The sequence below is a fragment of the Myiozetetes cayanensis genome, unplaced genomic scaffold, assembly GCF_022539395.1.
Source record: "Myiozetetes cayanensis isolate MyiCay16 unplaced genomic scaffold, myiCay2020 scf15, whole genome shotgun sequence".
Classification (NCBI taxonomy): Eukaryota; Metazoa; Chordata; class Aves; order Passeriformes; family Tyrannidae; genus Myiozetetes; species Myiozetetes cayanensis.
In genome coordinates, this window is record NW_026087159.1 from 7341868 (window position 1) to 7362394 (window position 20527).

The following is a 20527-nucleotide window of genomic DNA, read 5'->3' on the forward strand; positions in this document are numbered from 1 at the left end:
CCCTGGTAAAGGCCTCTGCTGAAAGTCTGGTACACATTCATAGCATCGAACACACAGTAATCAGCTCGTTATATACTTCAGCTAAACAGACACAAGAGCTCTCCATCACCAAATTTCAACTCCTCTGTGTGTGATTCACAGACTAAGGAGTGTGGCACTGTGGGGAACACAGCAGAGTGTCTTTAACTCTTCCCAGCTCTTCAGCCTTTCTTGTGGGCCTCCCCAGCTGCCCTCCCCATGCTCAGCTTCCCTGAAGCACTAACAGCCAGACCTGGAGACTGCTGCAAGGATCCCATCAAGATGCCAGACGCGGAAATATCATTTCTCCAACCCTCCATGAGTGTATTCCCTAAGGATTGTATTAGTCCTTCTGGTCACAGTAGCACTCCTGAAACACTTCTCAAGCACATTCCTCATCCTTTTTGCAGCCTGTACTCTTACAGACATGGCTGATTTAGCTGTGCTGAAATGCTGGTTGTCTGGTGTGTCCCTGTCACTGTGTACTGTCTCCATTTCAGTGTCACTCAGAGCAAAGTCTTCTTGACTATTGGCTTTGAGGTTTTTACTAAAGTTCTCTGACTTTTCCAAGTTCTTAGCTATAATTTTTATGTCCTACAAACTGACTTACCACACCACTTTTGTCAACACTGAATGTGGCTCCCTTAAAGTTGCAACTTTTAATCTTAATTTCGTCACAGGCAATACAACTGAAGTTTTTCAACAAAACTGATACAAAAAACAATTTCTCAATACAACAAAGCATCCCAGTGCTATTAACCATTTGGTTGACTACAGTTTTGAAAGAGCAGGGACTGAGGGCTCTCTCTTCTGTCCATTTTGCATCCCCCAAGCCTGACAATGTAACTGCTCTTAGCAGAGTAACCACAAAATACCACTGGATTGTTTTTTGGAGCCAAGATTCACAGCGAAGTAGTGTAGAAACTATTGAAATAGAGCTGGCAATCACTGACATCATCTCAGTGTTGCATGACAACCAGACCAAATGATTTTATGGAGATTTACCATAACTCAGGCTTTCTGGGCAATGGGAGGAAAGGGCTGGATAAGGCAGCAGAGACTCTGGCATAGAGATGAAACGTAGGCACAACTTTACCATATCAGTGACAAATAAAGCTGGTACCGTGCAACATTGCTCTTGGTTTGATTTTTTTCCAAGTTTTTTTTACGTATTTGGGTTTATATATATATATATATATCACGTGGAAACAAGATCACCAAATCAGAGGTCTTCTATACCTACTTAAACTCAACCAGTGCTCTGGTCTGTTCCTCTTTGCCACTCAGGATGAAGCCAGCATATAAATCCCCTGCTAAGGATGTAGTACTTTAGGGGAAGTTTTATTGCTGACAAAGTGTGATTCCCAGCTTGCCACAATAAGAATGAAATGCAACATCATGGAGTAGATCATCTCCCAGCCCTTACTAACAGTGAAAGGCTTCACAGTGGGTGATCTTCTTCCTCACTACAAAACCACGGTCTGCAGAGACATGAGCCCATTCCCCTTCCTGCTCTTTCTGGCTAAAGCACGTGATTAATACACATATATCAGAAATGCTTCCAGGTTCCCAGAAGCAGCAAATGGCACCTCTGACAGATGGCTCCTCCTCCTCTCAGCTGTTCTTAAATAGGTTATAAACATGGATTTAACACTGCCATTTCAAAATCATTCCCACTAGATTTCTCTTCTATTGACTAGGTTGAATTTAACCCCATAAATGTGCTGTTATCTTTCTTGTTTGTTACCCAGGTTCCTTTCATGGGAGTGAAAAAAAAATTTTTTAAAAAAATTTTTTACATCCCCTGATGGCTTGACTAATTTTGTTCTTGACAACTTGAATTTTTTCTAAATGAGTGCTCATTTGCTGCTTCCCCACCTTTCCTCTTTGTTGCCATTTCAACGCCTTCTAGACTGCTTCACTCACTGATCTTTGAGTGGGGCTCGCGAAGTCTCCAGAAACAAGAAGCCTTCTGAGTCTCCAATTTCTATTGTCACAGGGCTGAGCTTTGAAATGAGATCCCTGGAATACATTTTCATAAGGAAAATGCGCATCTCTGAAACACAGTTACCACAGGAACATGGAGGAGTCACACAGAGACAGCTTCTCTGGGTGTGCTCAAAGAGATCCTGCCGGGACTCTCAGCAGGAGGGTGGAACCTCGTAATTAAAAAGACAGCAAGTTAACCTGTCTTGCAAAGTTACCCATGGGAGTGGGACACAGTGATTGGCAGCATATGCAGTTTCAGCTGTTTGTAAATGCATTCTAAGTTATTCCAAAGGGGAATAAAAACCCCAAAACATCCAACCCTCTGCCCCCCCAAAATTACCAACCAAAAAAACTGAACACTGAAAGAGAAAAAAATGAAATTTCTACTTACTAAAATTCACTGTTTCTATGAATGGCTTAGTAATTCCCCATGCCCACAAAAAAAGAAAAGCCTAAAGCCACAAAGTTGTGTGGTGTTTTTTTTTAAAACTATTTTTAAAACATATGGAATCACTGGGCAGGCTGGGGAGTTCAAACACCCTTGCTGCACTGAATCCTGCCAGAGACAATTAATAATAACACTGGAAGACACAGAATTGGGCAAGGGGGGTGGAATCCAGACTGGGGAATCTACAGAGACCACATCATGAAGGATGTACAACTTGGGCCTGACTCTCTGGGGATTTAAAAAAGTTTTATAAAAGTGCATGGCTCTCTATTCTCATTTGAAACACAACTGGAAATCAAAAATGCATGAAGCTTTACACATCACCCCAAATGGTTTTATTTTCCCAAGGTTAAGTGTACCAAGATTGGCTGATACACAGAACAAGAATGAACAAACCTCAAGGAAAAAAAGTAAAAAGAAAAATCACTGAGTTTTTGATGGTGCAATTGTGTTTTCTCTTTGTAATCATCTGAGAGAATCATTCATTCATATTCTGAACAGGAAAAGGCAACTGAAACAGGTGGTCTATTACTAGATCCATTAAACAAGAGATTTATGCATTACATATCCATCTTGAGGCAATTAGACTGATCATTTTTTTCCTCTTTTATGGCTTCATTGAAAATTTCTGGCAATAAAGCAATTGAAAAGTAACTATCAAAGCATTTATCTATGATATCAAAGACAACCAGCCTCTCTTTTATCAGAAAAAGGCTGCTTCACTTTCCATCCTTAGAACGTACAAATTTAGAGGCAACATTCACAGTTAGGACAGTGACATAATGCTGTCATTGTCCCAAGTCTGAATGGTGAATGATGGGGTATGGACTTGCTAAATCATTGTTTGCTTCCTGTTTTGGAAAATGATTCTTTTAAGTTTGACTTTAATCTCATGAGGCACAGGAAGACCATGCAGAGAAATGAGGCTGCCACAAAATAAATCTTGAAGTAACCTTGCTGCACATGCTTTGAGTTTCTACAGGCACTGTCCTCACAGGTGAGCACAAAATCCACAAGGAATAATGATTTTCAAAACTCAGGTGGACATGACACATGGAGGCAGTCAGGCACTAAAACATAAAAGGATATTTCCTGCAATGAGCTGCAGGTGCTACAAAGCTTTTGTTTTAGAGGTACTTCACGTGAATGGTGGAAACCAGTCTATGACATAGGCTGACAGGCCCCTCAGTCTCCTCTTCTGCAAGAAGAGACAAAAAGGGGATGCGAAGAACGTAGTCCTCATAGTTCTCTTGCCCAAAAAATTCCAACTTGCAGATTCTTTCATAAACTTAACCAAAGAAGTCAAAGTTGGTTCTGTCTGTCAGTAATCTAAAAATCCAGGCACTGTGCACATGATTCAGGTCTAAGAACCTGTTGTGGCTGCCAGACTGTACCTGAGCATGGCCCAGAACGACTCTTTGGAAATCACAGGATGAAACACTCAATTCCTCATTCTCCACAGTAACAACTCAATCCACTTTACAAAAGATAAAGGAGACCCTCGTGCACACAGATGACTGCAGTGATGCTGGTGCTTGGTCAGGGCAGAGCAGGCACCCAGAGTGCCAAGGGGCTGTGCAAATCCTCACCTTTTCAAAAGACTGAAACAAACAGAAGCTCTTTTAAGTGAGATTTTTCTGCTCCTAGGATCTGCCCTTCCCCTGACCTCCTGCAGTATGGCAAAAAGAAAAACTCTGTAATGCAGGAGATCTGAAAACAGGCCAGACACAGCCTGACCACCACAGCAATAGAAAGGTAAATCATTTTAGGCCTTTGCTTTGGTGCAGTTGAAAGCAATTTCAACCGTGCTCATTGGGCACAAACAACAAATAGGAACATCCAACCCAATGTGCAAGACCTAACTGCATTTTTTTACTGCTACTCTGAGTAAATGATTATACAGTGTGCTCTCTATTGTGTGGATAGTAAGATGTGGGATGACCTGGAAAGCCATAAATCCATTAACACAGGCACTATGGGATATACTGTGGGAAAAGGAGAAGCTTGATAGTAGTTCTTAATGTGCAGTTCTAATTATGTACTTACAGGTAGAGTGCAATCTACATTTACAAGAAACAAGATGCAAAACCCCCCTTGAACCTGATATGTAAGTCAGCCTTATGATTTATAAATAACCAATTCATGACTCCTGAAAGCTGATAATTGTATACCCTAAAATGCAGAGTGTGCAATCACACAACATTCTATAGGACTAACCATGCTACTAAAACCAGCAATTACAAACCACCTTACTGCTTTCAGTTCAGAGGCAGAGCACACATTGCAGATGGAGCTCCTGGTCTTGTTCTACTCTATGTAAGATAAGTTCAGTAGTTTTGGAAGCACTGCAGCAGGTTGTGAATGATGGATGAAATGAAAAATCTCTGCTCAGTGCACAGCAAGTAGCCAACTCCCTTCTGTGCTGCATCATTTGCTTTCAAGGTACTTAATATGCAACTTCGGTGAGAGACATTCAAAAAATCCCAGTGAGCCCAGATGTCTCAAAAATAAAAATAGAATGTTGCAATTTTGTCCCAGGGCTTCAGTTGTTTTTATTCAATTTTAATTTTATTTCTGCCTACCTCTATCCAGTGACCTCCCTTGTCAGGGTGCATTATGGACTCAAAACATAAGCATCTACCAGTGCTGGTTGCTCAGTCACAGGAGCGGTTTAAGTACCTGGTTCCTTCGTCTCTCACTAAGCAGACAGTTTGCACTGTATGAATAGTTCTTGTTGAAAATGTAGTGTAAGTGGAGAATAATCAGCTCCATCACATTTTTTAATCAGGGGTCACAGAACCACATTTTTTTCATAACACTTTGGGCAGGTTGATTTCCATAAAATATAAATCAAGCCAAAAGCAGTTCGGATTGGCTTCCACTGATCTGATTCTCCATCAAATACAATCTGCTGGGCAGAATTAGCATGGAGAATGAAAGATTCAGGAATTGTCTTTTGTTAACAAACAGCACAGGTTGGCTTACAAAAATTTACGTCAAGGTTTAAGTCATGGCTTCACTTTTTCTGGGTTAGAGATTTGCTTCTCCCTGGCTATATTATTATGCTGTTTCAGGTTATTGTAATGGGTACATGGTCAGCTGCAGTGCTGCTCCTGAAAGGTTAAAATCACACAAATCTTGCTATTTCATTGTTTTATCTCTCTGGTCCCTTATTCCTGCCTGGTAGTTTGTATCCTCAATTTATTATTACTTGTAATAAGTGCATAACAGACAATATATTACTTATTACATGTGTGGGTAGAGGTCAGAAGATGCTTTATTTTTGTCTAAGGGCAACAGCCTCTAGTTGTAATCCCATCAGGAATGTTTAATAAGAAAAGCAATAAAACAGTTTAATAACTGAATCCACTTCTACTGCATGTCTGTAGTTAGTGGGGGCATAGTAGAGGCATACCAGGAAGAGAAGAGAATTACCTCTATCACCACTATTTCTCCCACGAGGTTGTTTCCTTCAAAGAAGAAGGCAGGATATTATTTAGAGATAATATAGTGTAAGAGTTTTTATTTACTCCTTTACTGGCACCATAAGGCTGTACACAGAATTTATTGCTAGATCTGGAATTTCAACCTGAAGATACAAAATTTTCCTGAGGAAGAACAATAAGTCTTTACTGTGTCCATATGCCAGGCTCTCCTCAAAGCCCATGGGCAAACAGTGCACAGCACATATTTAGCACAGTGGAAGTGTGTGATGCCAGGTTTGCACAGACCAGTTGTCCAGGGTCCTTTTAGCTGACAAGGTGGTGCTGACTTCCAGGTGTCAGGAAGGTGTTCCTGTTTCTCTCTCACCAGCATTCAACCTCACTATAAATGCCTGGGCATTTTTTTGGAGGCATCATTAAAGCAATATCCACTGTGGGAATGCCCTGGGAGCTCCACTGGTCCATCACTAATTATCATCCAGCCAATGTGATATTTTAATAACACCCAGCTCTAAAAATGTATTTATTTTTATGCACATATCAAAGCCCTGACAGCTTTATTTGCTTGGAAGGGAGGGTGGAACCGTTCCAGCAGACTTTCTATTTTCCACCAATTCCCTCAAGGATATTAAGGGCAGAGAGCAGAGTGGGTAATTCCCATCTCTGGGTGGAAAATGAGTCAGACTAGTTATGCAACAGAGGCTTTCACTGATTAAGAAGGATGCTATATTCAGGTAGACAACAGGCCAGAAACAGATGCTATTTGTGGGCATAACTGAGCATTAGCAAATTGGCTGTTTATTAAAACAGGTGTTTGTGGGCACTCACGTGTCTGACACTGCAGATGTGGCATTCGGCTGTGAGACCTCGTTAGAGAACATCAGTTTCCTTCCCAGCTACACTTATGCTTCAACTGAGTTGATGCAGGAACTAAATTAGATTCAGAAGAGTCAGCATCAGCTTTGAAAACTGGTGATTTCAATCAGGAATACAGCAAAAAAATATGAGTCTTTACTCATGGCAGCTGTTCTGTTGCCCACTTTTAATCTCATAATCATTCATTATTGTCTGGTCAAAAAAAAAAAAGCCTTCTTAAAAAAGTTTCTCTGGATTGGATTAGAACAACACCAACAAAAAACAGCAAGCAGTCCCCACACACATACTTCCAAAATTCCCAAAGATCTAGATAAAATATATCCTATTCATCCCTTTAGAAACAGGAACACAAGGAGAGCAATGGCTTCACAGATGGAAATTTAGCTCATGTCAGAGAAGAAACACTGCACTGTCACTATGAGACCATGCACCCTTTCCTACAGGAGACATTATGCTCATTGACACTTGAGGGTTAAGGTCTGTTTCAAGTGCCTTCACTTGCATGACAGGGGCAGCAGGCTACATTGATCAGATATTCTGAGTTTAAATTATATCTTGAAAATTGTTTTCTGAGTCAAAACCAAAGAAATTCTTGAACTTCCAGTGACAAGAAGATGCCATGCTCTTCTCCTGACCTGCCTCTATCCCAAAAGTGATAGTGAACTAGACTGGACCAGGGAATCTTACTGCTATTTTAGCAACTCTGTTCATAATTTAGACACAGCTTCTCCCATCTGTCACCTATTTTTGCAGTGGTAGAAGTGAACATACACCAAGCTTCTGATGACAGCTCCCCAAACATTTAAAGTGATGTTTCTGAATACTTTTGAGATGGTTATGTAGGATAACAGTGTCACAATTAAAAAATACTATTTGCAGCAGAAATTCCCCAAAGCTCTATCAAATCAAGAGATATTTAAAAAATGCGGCCTTAAAACCAAGTTTAATGGAAACTCTGAAAGGGATTTCAGTGCTTGAGACTGTAAGGCGAATAAGTGTGGAACAGGAAATAAGACAATGATGTACATACATGCATATTTACAAGATAGTTACAGATGAGCCTTACATCACACAGAAAAAAAATGAATCTGCAAGGTCAGTTTTGCTGAAACGTTGGTAGAACACCTCACTACGCAGCTGGCACAGAATATTGTACATGACAGGGGTGAAACAAGGTCCTGACACAAAATTAGCACAGAAAACAAGATATTTGCAAATTCCCAGGGAGGTTTTACTGGTGGCTCCTCTTAAAAAGCTATTCTAATAGTCTAAGACAGCCATGCCTGCTGTTATCCACTACAATGTCGTAATTCACTTGTGGCTCTCTTGTGGGTTTTTTTTTACAGGAAAAATGATGGCTCATAACCCCCAAATGCCTACTGAAAATGTAGGTGTTTGGAATCACAAGTTTATTTAAGAGTCTCCTGACTGAGGACACATTTCACACAAGAGAGGTCAGGCTGTGAAGGGATGAGCTGGATTGTGAGACGCTGGGGTTTGAAATCCTGACACCGAGAGGAGTAGCATGCTTGCCTGCCTCCGAATAACTGCTCAAATGCAACAGATCCCTTCTCAGAGGCAATGTGCCCACAGGTTGAATAACAATTTGATATCTACACACCACTCACTGTGCCAGGTGATATTTAGAAAAGTTAAACCACAATCCTAAATAAAAGCGCTTGGTCAATGATCCTTAGTAAAGCAGATTTCTTATTGCATACAGTGCTGTCTCCACAACTTAGTTTCGAAACTGAGTAAACCATGAAAGGCAGGTGAATTCAGGTGAAATTAAACCACAAGGACCCACTGCACTTACAAATGAAATCCTCTGCTTACTCTATATGCATTCACCTCACTAGGGCAATGCTCAAATGTTCCAGCAGAGCAGTTTTCTGCCTGCAATGTTTATTGCTACCAACAATTTGAAAGACAGGCTACAGAATATGATCTATAAATTGGATTTCAAATTCATCAATGCAGATCAGGAAATCATTAAAAAGAGTTAACAGTAATGTAATCAGGAAACAAAGTTTGATTTGATCAGCCTGCCCAATCATAACAGCTTCACTTTTCAAATCCTGCATATTCAGGACTTAGCAGTAAACTATTCAAAATACTGTGTCAAGTCCAGAAGCATTTAGAGGATGTGTCTAAGGAAAGATCCACAGGGAAGATTGTTTCCTTCATAAAGGGAGATAAAATTCACAGAATAGATTACTTGTTATTATTTACTCAGCTCACTAGTAATGAAAAGGTATGCTTAAAATACCAGTTGTTTTTCTCTTTAAAATTAGTACATCCTTAATATTTAAATTCTCAACTCAAACAACTGAGCTCGATCATAGAAACATGGTAAACATTTTGAGTTTGCACAGTAAGGCATGTAACACCATTTACAAACTTCATCACTGAGATTATAGCAGTAGCATATGTAGTTCACTTACACTTGTGACTCTGACAGATGTAAAATGAGATTTACTTAGGCCTGTTAATCCATGCAGTGTGCAAGACGATCAGTGAAATTTGTATTTGAGTAATATAAATCATTACTCAAAGAATAAGTGTTTAAGCTCCTGTGAGCTGAAGTAACTGCACACCTGACTGTGCACTAGTGAGATCTCCACGGATGTTTTTAAACTAGAAATGTGTGGTAGAAACCAGCGTGCCTCTGCTGCCTTTCTACAGATTACTGCTTCCCACATTTTTTACTTTCCAGTTGATTAGGGGTCCTGGCAAGTGTCTTCGGAAGGCAATAGAAGTATCTCTTCATTTCAAGAGAAATCTTGCTTTGCCCATCTTTCATTTGGTCTTTGTTGGACCTCGGTGTCTAACACAAGTACAGTAAATCAACCTCATCCTAATGGTCGAAGTTCAATTACCTAATACAAACTATTTGTTTCTGTAGGATGGAGGCAAAAGCAAGGGTATTGAGGATGCAGGTAAGAGCAACATTTATCAAAAATGGATTAAATGAAGCAAAGATTTGGTGAGTGGAATTCCATCTCAATTCTTTTGAAAGACTATGACAGTTTTGATTTTCACAGCCTCTAAGATCATGACATTACGATATTGAAATTTTAAGAAATAAAAATTATACCATCAGTCTTCATTTTCTGCCCTGTTGCCTTTGGAACAGATTACAAAATACAATTTTCTATTATTTTTATAGTGAAGAAGGAAAAAAATCATGAGAACACTTAGTCTAGATTTTAATCTTCCCTGCCCACTGAGCAGTGGTGCTGTGATGCATGGTCCTGACCTTTCCCAGCCCCGTATATTTTGACTGTTTGCCCACTCAGCTCCATCCCTACACTTCAGTGAGGCCATAAACAAAAGATGTGGAATGGCATGCCCAGCAAATCACAGAATGCTGAAAAGGTCAAAATAGTAGTGCCGAATGTTTCTACTCTGTAATTTACAGAATATACGAGGCATTCACAGCTTAATAACTCATTCACATGACAAACACTGTAGAGAGAATGTAAAATGGCAGTACATGAATTCCTTCCAGTGACAGTGTTTCCAACAAGCGTGGAAAATGATGCAAACTTTGCCCTGTGGTTCTGTTTTTTGGAACATAAATATTGTCTGACTTTCAATGCACAACAGCAGATGTCTGTGGACTGTGCAGTCAAATGTCTTTGTGCTTGCAGTCAGGCTCAGAACCCAAAAGGCAAGGTCCCTGAGGAAAAATTCCAGGTCAAAGCCTTCCCTATCTGCACTCTTTCTTTGCCTTTCTTGGAGCACTTTCCCCATATCAGGTGATTTTACTGTTACAACAATCCTGAAAGTAAAGAAGTGATATCCTCACCTTAAAAAAAGACCGTCCTGGCCAAGATCAGGAGAGATATAGCAGAAAAAAACCCCCACAGCTCTTACCAAGAGCCCCAAGTCCCTGTTCTCCACAAAGACCATCTCGTCTATTTTCTGTCCTGTTGGCTGAACTTCATTTTTGCAGAAACAAACTTCTGCCCAGACACCAGTCAAATGCAGTAAACCGAGAAACCAAACAAGAGATCCTTTAGCCAGGTTGATCACAGCTACCTGTCTGTGGCAGCTGCAGTGATGGTTGTATTTGTTAATGGCAGCTTACTCCCAGTGAAGTGCTAAAGGTCCATGTGCTGGACACCCTCACACTACAGTCATCACTTTCAGTGAAACATCTACTGGCACAAGATGATTTGAGGCATTTCTCTATCATGACAAGTTAGCTAATGTCCTTGGATGAATGCCTTGGAACAACTGTAAGTCAGGATATATTGGAGTGTTTCTTAACTACTTTCTTGGAATAAAAAGAGCACACCAGATTGATTTATAGTATTGCTGTTTCAAAACTAACTGCAAGAGTGTCTATCTGACATCAATTCATCAATTTTTTCTATAAAGGCACAGGTATTTTGCCCTCAGAGTATATATAGGACTGACCTAACAACTACTGAACTCAACATAAGCAATAAATAGTTTATAGGAGTGCAAAAAAAAAATTGGAAAGTGCTAAATCTTCCTTTCTTACATATCTGTGCCAATCCCAGGGATCTAAATGGGTGTAAAAACCACAGATCAGCAGTCAGAATTTGGCTTAGTTTTACAAGTCTGTTAAAACAAAAGAAAGAAGTGTGCCAATGAACTGTTCTCTGTTTCAGATGTAAACCTGGATTAAGCATACAAAAGGTAAAACAACCATGGATTTACACCAGCTGAACCACAGATCCCAGTCCAAGTCTCTGAAGTGCAGCATTTCACCATTATCCCTGAGAGAGGCAGGGATATTAACAACATACCAAATTAGCATCAAAGCATTAGCAGTAATACACTTTGGGTATTCAGGGAACTACTTCTAAACCTAAATGTCAGACAATTTGTCTCTAATATTCCCTGCAGATTAGTACAAAATGATTGTAATAGATGTAAATCCTGGCTCCTTTCCTACAGGCACGTACAGCTGGAATAGCTGTGGAGCTGTACTGCTTGTGCTGCAGAGGAGGGCAGGTCCTAAAGACCATACCCTGAGTTTCTCTTCATTTCCCAGTGAAAATTGCTCCTTCATGTATTTTTGTGCAGGAGCATGAAGCTTTTAGTTTGTGAGTCTGCACTGCTGGGAGGAGATGATTTTCAAGCACCGAGTCCTAATTTACACAGCGAGTCTGGAACCTCTCTAAGGGAGGGGAACGAAGGGGACCAAGTTTTTGCTGGTGTTGGGATGGAGGGGACACCAACCACAGTCCTTCTCTGCCTTCAGTCCCATTTCCCTTCTGCTCTGCCATTCAGATCACAGACCTAGGTCTCTGTGGGGGTAGGGGTTATTCCACACAGACAGAATAAGGCAGCAGAACATGATTTGGGGCAAGATTGTCTCTTATCTCACACTCAGGTCCTGCATGAGGAAAGAGTAATGAGTCTCTATGGATAACTTGCAGTTAGGGCACTCAGCTGGGAGGGGCACCATAAGCCACTACTCTACTGTAATGTACTACTGCTTTCAACATTTACTAGTCCTATCAGATTATTCTGATAGGAAAAGGAGTTGTATCTTGAAAAGCTGTATTCAATCAAAATAAAATGCTATGCTGATTGTTACTGTATTTTCCCAACCAGAAAGAACCCTCAGTGTGCATATAAGATAATATCATCTTCTATCAAGGCTGTTTTCCATAAGTCTCTGGTTTTACATGCTTATGATTTTGTACTGATTGATCTGTTAGGTGAAATCAAAGCTGAGATATTAGTTAATTATCTTAATCAGAGCTTTTTAATTTTGGAAGACAGGAAAGGGGTGGAATCTACATCAAAACCATCGGGCATTCTCATAGAATGGGTGAAGAGAATGGGGAAAAAAATTATTTCCTTCCTTCCAACCCCCTTCTTTTCACAATTAGAGATGTCCAATTTGACAGTCAACAACCTCTCTACAAAACACTTCCAGGAAAGTCTTCCAAGTCTAATCAGGCTCTAAGCTTTCAGAAGAGTCACCCTGAACATGTTTTGTGGTGATTTGAGCATCAGCTGCAGAAGCCCAGCACACTTCCATGCACACTTCTTGTTGGGCTCTGAGAACTCCTTGCAAACATGTATTTTGGCTGTCATCACATTTCATACAGGGTGACAAGAGCTCTAAATCTCAACAGAAAAGGCAGGGAGCAGAAAAAAAAAAAAGAATTAAAAATCTGCAGTCCTATCTTCTCTTTGCCCTCTAAGTTTTAATTTTATCCTCCTCAGACACTCCTTGGTCTCAGCTTCATTTTTTGTCCAGATCAGCCTCTTTGCTGAGGCACTTGGGTTAGGTCGCCTCTGATTCCTCAATATTCCTCTCTTCAGTGCTGGCCCAGCTGAGCAGAGGGAGCAGGAACAGCACAGGGATGAAGGGCTACTGCCCTCAGGAAGGTGCCAAGCTCTGGGTTTGGCTCAGCTCACAGAAACCCAGATCTCCATCTGAGAGCCCCTGGTAAGCCCTAGGCTGGAGAATGACTGAGGGGAGCTGGTGGAAAGAAAGGCAGCAGGGTAACATGGAGTAACCAACATCCAAGATCCCTGTTTTTCATACATGCCTGCTACATTCCTCTTATCACACATGACCCTTTAAACAAAGGGCAAATCAAAAGGCACATCCACAACACTCAGAGGCCTGACCACAGCCAAGTATCATTGCTCTTTCCACACTGCAAACACACTAAATGAGAATTCCTTCCCAAGCTCACTTTCAAATGACTTGCTCTATTTGAATCACTTTACAGTTCAGAACTTCTGTATTGTTTTCTGTCCAAGATCATCACTACATTTAACTGTTTATCAAACACTCATATCTTTAAATATGAAGAAGAGAAGATTTAATGAGCAAATCAGTAATGAGAGACACTGCTGGATTGTCTTGAATAGATAGGCTTGGTATGAAATAGATGCCTCAAACATCTTGCAGGGTTTTTTTTTTAACAGTTACTATTTATTTTTAAGAAGAGAAGTGGGGTCTCAGTGAAAATAGACACTGTGGACAGTGAAGAAATATATTTAAGGTGTCAGTAAATACACAAATTTTCACTTCCTAAATAACTCCTCCCAGCCCGTGCTTCAAACAAAAAGGGTTTTTTTTCCTAACTGATTTTATTCTATTCCCATACCTGTCAGCAGATGTAACTTTGTATATTCCCTTGCACTTGTTTTACAGTAGCTCTATTGATCTCTATTGATCTGCTTAATAATGAGTCCCAAGGAATTGCACTGTTAAATCTTTTAGAAACAAAATCTTTCTGAACAGGTCAGCTATTAGGAAAAGTGACAATCCTCATAAACTATGTGTTTTCTTTCCTCAGCATCTTTAGAAGCAGAGAAACTACCATGACAAAAGTGAGTTAAACCTCTTGACATTTTCCCTGTTCAGTAAATGAATTAACATAGATGATTTTTGATTTGTTTTGTAAGACTCCTGCTACATTTCTTAAGTAAATGCCTGAAAACAAAACCAGCAAAGCTGAAAAGCAAATGATACGTAAATTATATATTCAATGAATATAGATCCAAATATGCAAACATTTATTCCCATCTCAACTATCTCATTCATAAGGAGAAGAGTAACTTGACATTACACTCAGTGTACTCCATGGAACAGGATTAACAGATGCAGCTTCTATTTTGATATTGTCGTTTTAGCTTTTTTGACATCCTGTGGAACACACAAGTACAAAACAGTAGCCATGGTGCAAACTGGATGACTCTGGCATCTGCTTAGACATAGACTAGCTAGATATAGCTCTTACAAGATCCTTACAGATCCATGTCCAGCCAAAAATCAGCAAAGCACAACTGTGCTTTCCTTTCTCCTGCAAATGCCTCTGCCATGCTGTTTTTACACCAGTTGAGAATTGGCAGCACAACAGCTCACAGTTATCAGGTATCCGTCAGATTTTGGCTTCCAGAATTGTGCAAATGAGCTGCTTCGGAGAAGAAACCTACTCTGTAATCATATAATCAAAACACAAAGGATTGGTTTTCTTTCTTTCCATGTTCTCAAAGCACTAAGAGTTAGCAAATTTAGCTGGAAAATAATTTAAAGAATAAATTAAGAAATCAGCAGAGCTGTGTCCCAACATGTCATCTTAAGACTTAGCAGCACAGCATGCTTCACTTACTGTCAGACAGCTGTATGTGAAAATAGATAATAGATCTTTAAAAACTTATTGCTCACAGCCTTGAGACTTCTGACCGAGGTCTCGATCTTCACTTTTCTAAATCACTGAAGGAATTCTCTAACCTCAAGAATTTGGTATGAACAATCCACAAACACACTTAAGTTTACATGGTCAGCCAAAGCAACAGCAAGTTCCTCCTCTAAAAAACGAGGCCTTTGACCAACTACTTCTACTCACAATTGCATAAGCTTTAATAAATTCACACTGAGAGCTTTGCATGGCAGACAATCTTGAGTGCCCTCTACTAAAGCCACTCCATCTCCTGGGTACAAGAGTTATGGGTATTTTGGCTTGTACTATTGTATTTCATTCTAATGCCATGAAGTCAAATCAGGAATATCTTTTATCAGAAAGAACATTATATTATCAGAGTAATGTCACATATTTGTAAAACATATACTATATAGTAAGAATAAATATTATTTGTTAAAACCAAGATAAAACATAAATGCAATTTACGTTTAAGATTAAACATAAACGCAGTCAAGAACTATTTCTATAATAAACCCAAAGCAAAGAGCTAAAACACAAATAAAAAGGGCTTTTTCCCCCCAGTTTTGTTTTTATGAAAAGGCAGCAGCAAATGGACAACAAAAAAATTTCAGTCATTATTTTCTAGGTTGGCCAAGAGATGAAATGATTGCCTGACTTTGTAAAGCAGCTGAGACAGTGAAACTGTTTTTGACTATATTTCTAATCCTCTGGGATGCTCCTTTGTCCTCCTGTCAAACCTGCTCTCTCTAGCTCTGTTTCTCCAGCACAAGTAAACATGGAAAATGGGAAAGAAGCAAATTCCAGTTTCTGCGACTCTCTAACCTTGACAGGGTTGGTTTTGATCTCTGTCACATGCCAAAGAAAAACAGAAAAAGCAAAAAGTACATTCATGCTCCTTAAGAAGAACAAGGCAGGCTCCAGACCACGTTTGAAGCCTGAAGGAGTCCTTTTATCTGCCATCAATAAGAATTGTGAATACCTGTTTTCACAGAATCTTCTTATAAATGCCGAAAGCTAAAAGGTGAATATTGAAGTCTGCAGTAAGGTCAAATAAGCTGCTAAATAGTTAGGCCACTGCCTAGAGTTCTAGAGAGATTTTGCACTGCGTTGTGCTAATCATTAAGGATAAAGACAGTAAATAATTATTAATCTCCTCTACTTATAGAGCAAAGACAGTTACTTCTTTAAAGATTAGTTTTCCAATAGAAAACTAAAATAATCTCTGCAGAACAAGTAGATGGATTAAGCTCAGTTTCTTTTCATACTTGCAGAACCACTGGGGGAAAAAAAAAATCAGGCATATTGGGTGATTTGACTTCATGTGCTAAAGGGCCTGTAAAACACAGGAACTTTGCTTTGCTTTCTAATAAAATACTGAAGAATATATATCGTTCAAAACTCCTAGGAGCTTCACAGGATTTCAAAGAAGTATTCCAGCAGGTGACCTTACATGCAACTTTCTCCTCCATCACTTGGCCACAATCAAATGATTCTCTCTCCTGCAAGGCCCTGGCACATCGTGATGGTCAACACCACATTGCAGAGGCCAGAATAAGGTTCCCAGCCCCAGGCTGCAGGTGGCCTCCACAAGATGAAGGTGCTCCCTGAGAATCTTCCAGCTTTATCTATTCACCAAGTAAAATCAAGGGGGAAATCAATGAACTTCACTGCAAAAGAAGTCAGTTCAGGTTTTTGCATAAGCATTAATATAACACATAATATTAATATGGTTTGGTGGCAATAACCAAACCCAATAAAATATCAAAAAAAAAAAAAAAGGCACCATATGCAAGTTCCCTGATCTTAAGGGACAACTAATGGATTACATTTCAGCATATAAAGATGCAAGATTTATTTTTCCCTCTAGAGATATTCCAAAATCCTATTACTGAGTGCATCTCCATGGAGAGGAGGAGGTTTGTTTGTTTTAATTTTTTTTTTAATCAAACCTCCTTTTAATCAGCCAGAACAAAATGTTTTCACACAGGGAAAAAAAAAATCAGTACAAAAAACCAGAGTCCTGATGGAACAGGGGAACTTGGAAAAGAAAATGAAGATGAAATGAAAACACAGGAAATAAAGATGTGTACTCTTTCAGTGCCTTTATTACACAGATGTATGCAGGGACGGTGTGCTCCCAAAGGAAATCATTAGAAAGTTGACTTTTAAGAAGTTGGACCAGGAGACTGAATTCAGTCTTCTGGGCTGATCCAAACTTCAGTGATAATATTTTGCTGCTAATTCAGGGAGGGTTTGACTGTGGCTTGACACCATTTTATATCCTCTTTTAGGGACCATTTCTGCTCAGCTGTAAACATTTGAGCCCTGTGGAGGGGAACCTAAATGGGCACATATGCACCTGTCTGCACAACTCATCTGGCACTGGCTGCTTCCCAGATCCACTGCTGTCTTCCTTCCCTGTGCAAGCCCTCACAGACTCCTGACTGCACTCAGTTCAGGTATATGAGAGAAAGCTAATCTTTAAGATTAGCTAAGGTCACAAATGATTCATATTCTCATTTATATCCTCACATTCAAGAATTCAAACACCATTTTTAAATGCTTCATAGCATCTACAGTGCTTCACTGACGTTGTTGGGCACCCAATTTAAGAACAAGGATGTGCCTTTGTACTCAGCTCAAGTAGGACCCTGTAGAGCTTCACAAATACGAACAACTTTACCACAATGTCACCAGCCCCCTTGAAACGCTTCATGCTGACCCTGCTTGCCTTTAAACACCATTCCACCTCTGAATCCTAGCCAGCTTTGTTATAAAAGAAGAAATAGAGTCAAGCTCAAGAAGGAAAATGCCACAGCTTCAGCACCAAGTGAATAATCCCCATCTGCAACACATCTTTTGTAATTTAAGCTCATGTCATCACAGTCCTCAACAGCAACTCCAATTCTGCCTCTCAGAATTAGAAATCTATTTTCAAGTCACTGAAAAAAAACCTCTGGAACTTCAAAGCTGAGCAGTTCTTTCAGCATCAAGATGTGCCACAGTTCCTCAAAGTTAGCAGAACTCCCTAACATTAGTTTCTAACAGGAAGGAAAATACAGGCTGCTATCCGAGATTCAGAGATGTACATTCACAGAAGAATATATAACAGGAGTGAGAAAAGCATGCAAGCATTTTAGTCAAAAGGCCTTTCTCATGAACATTCAGAACAACCTGAAAATGCACTGCTTTACATTGACTTTTAAAGGAATCAGCACTTCTTTTATGAGAATACTTGTCTTAGGGTGAACATCAACTAATCAATACAGCACCAAGGCAAACATATATTACTATATCAATCATATCTTAAAAAAAGCATCAGCATTTTGTATTTAAAGCCCATTGTAACCAATTAGCACTGCCATCCCCTGATATTACACAAGTTCATTTCCTTAAATTGCCATGGCAGTAAATTCTACGGTTATAAATGAGAAGCTGCAAATTGATTTGCATGTAATAACAGTACCACTAAACCTTTCTTACCGCTTTCAATTTATCCCATCTGCTACCAGAGTGGAATTTTAGGATCTATTATTCCCAGAAGGGGACTTACCCAGCTGGACATCTATAACAGTTGGCTGGTTCTCCATGGGGAACAATGGCTTTGGAGGTTTGTCTGTGAGTAAAGCTAGAAAAGAAAATGAGAAAATGTAATGGAAAACCTGAGACCAATGACTGCAAAAAAAAAAAAAAAAAAAAGCTCTGTCATGTAAGCAATCAAATGTTTGTACACTTGATGGCACATAAACATTTTTTACATACTATGGCTGTTACACTGCCAATGTGTTAGCACTTTCCTCATGGCTGTGGTGATCCCCTGATTCAACAGAAGTGAGCTATTTCAAGAATTACACTTTTAATACAAAGCAGCAAAACAAATTTAATTTCTCACTTTTAACCTACATATAATAACTAGAGCAAGCGGTTTAGACCCTCATGTTGCAAAGTTAATGCAATTAATTTGAACTGCCAGACAAATCTGTTTCAGTGTGACCAGTCCCAACATGCCTTGATGTTTATCCAAAACAGCATATAAAAACTTGCACATGAATGTGGTTGAAGCACACCAGCAGCTCCACACTTAGCTTAGACTCTCACCCCAGCAGGTGGGGCACCTGGACCTTCTTCTCAAAGCCTGACTGGGGACCCTGCCTCCTGCTAAACAGAAATATCTCCACCTCAGAGCAGGAAAAAGTACCCCAGCCTGGTCCTACCAGGGGACTGCTCCAGCCACTGGATAATATAACTGTTAAAAAACATAGCTACAAGTAGGGGCTTCATAACCCTGCTTGAAGGCTTAGGGCCAGACAGTGAAAATAGGTTTGTAAATTCAGTTTAGCTTGAAATTGAATATTCCTGGAAATGGGGAGAAAGGTTATTATATCAAATATAACACCTTGCACCACATGAAATCAAACATTTCAAAATTACCTCCAAACTGTTCCCCCCTGGCATGCTGGGAGGACATCTCTCCCCAGGTCTGCTTCAGCCCTGAGCTAAGGGTTTCACACAGCCCTCTAGGGCTTTAAAACAACTCAGCTGAGAGGCTGAAACAGAGGTGCAGCAGTCACACCTTCCACTAATGTGACTCTGATAAACAGCTATCAAATCACAGCTGCGTAAAATTGGAGGTAGCTGAAAAAATCTGCTATTAAAAAAACCCAAACCAACAAACAGTGTCAACCTACAAAACAATTTTACATAAACATCTACAGAAAATGAAAACTGTATTAAAGAAATATTTGCTTGATATTGCTTTACAGTCAACACTATTTTTAAAACTCTCTAAGAAGTGACTGTCAGCACAAACCACTTCCCTGGTGCCATTTAAAAGTAAACTTGGTTCCTTCCACTGATGCCACAGCTGTGCTTAGCCTATTAAAAAATAGGCATTTTGGTAACAACTCAGCAGCCAGCATTTAAAATCAAAATCATGTGTGCTTTTAAGAACTCCTTGTACAGTGTACCCACAAGGACAACACAGGAATCTCTAAGGGGATTTAAACAGCATGCTATTAAGAGTAAAACAACAAGCAGGACTCAGAATGAAAGATAAGTGGAAAGTTCTGTTACTGAGAATTCAGCAGTTTGAAAATGTTCATCCGATGCAGAGTCACAAGAGTGATCCAAGGGCAACACCAAGGCTACCTGTACAATCACATTATTTGGAGATCAGCCTGTGAGTAGAAAATTTCTGGTAGAAACAAATAACTAATTTGCTGTGCTAAAGCACCTAAGTCATCTGAACGTCATTAGAGAAAGAGAGAAAGTACTGCCAAACCTGTATGGTCCAAGTACTTGCTTTCTAGGGAATCTCAATCCTAACTAAAGCTGAAAACTTTGAAGTAGGAGTTTTGGACATCAAACCTGCGGGAGTCCTTCAGAAGACAAGATGATGTGTTTGAAGCTCAGCACACACACGGGTACTCACAAGTACAGAATGAAATGCAGAAAGAGATCAGCTTGAGTATGAAGTTCTAAACAACTTGATACACCAGGTAAATGTTAGTTTGGGTGGAAATTTGATTGTGGGAGGAGAGGGAAAGCCCAACCCCCCAAAACATTGCATCCCAGTTGAG

The 20527-nt window shown here is 39.8% G+C and overlaps 1 protein-coding gene across 2 annotated transcripts in view; it reads right to left on the reverse strand.

The window, feature by feature from the left end:
- The window catches only part of IL1RAPL2 (interleukin 1 receptor accessory protein like 2), a 356649-nt gene that overhangs the window by 84124 nt on the left and 251998 nt on the right, over nt 1-20527 (reverse strand). For both annotated transcript variants that reach the window (XM_050310575.1, XM_050310576.1), the window contains exon 6: nt 18502-18576. In XM_050310575.1, the coding sequence (XP_050166532.1) occupies nt 18502-18576 (75 nt within the window). The remainder of the gene's footprint in view (nt 1-18501; nt 18577-20527) is intronic.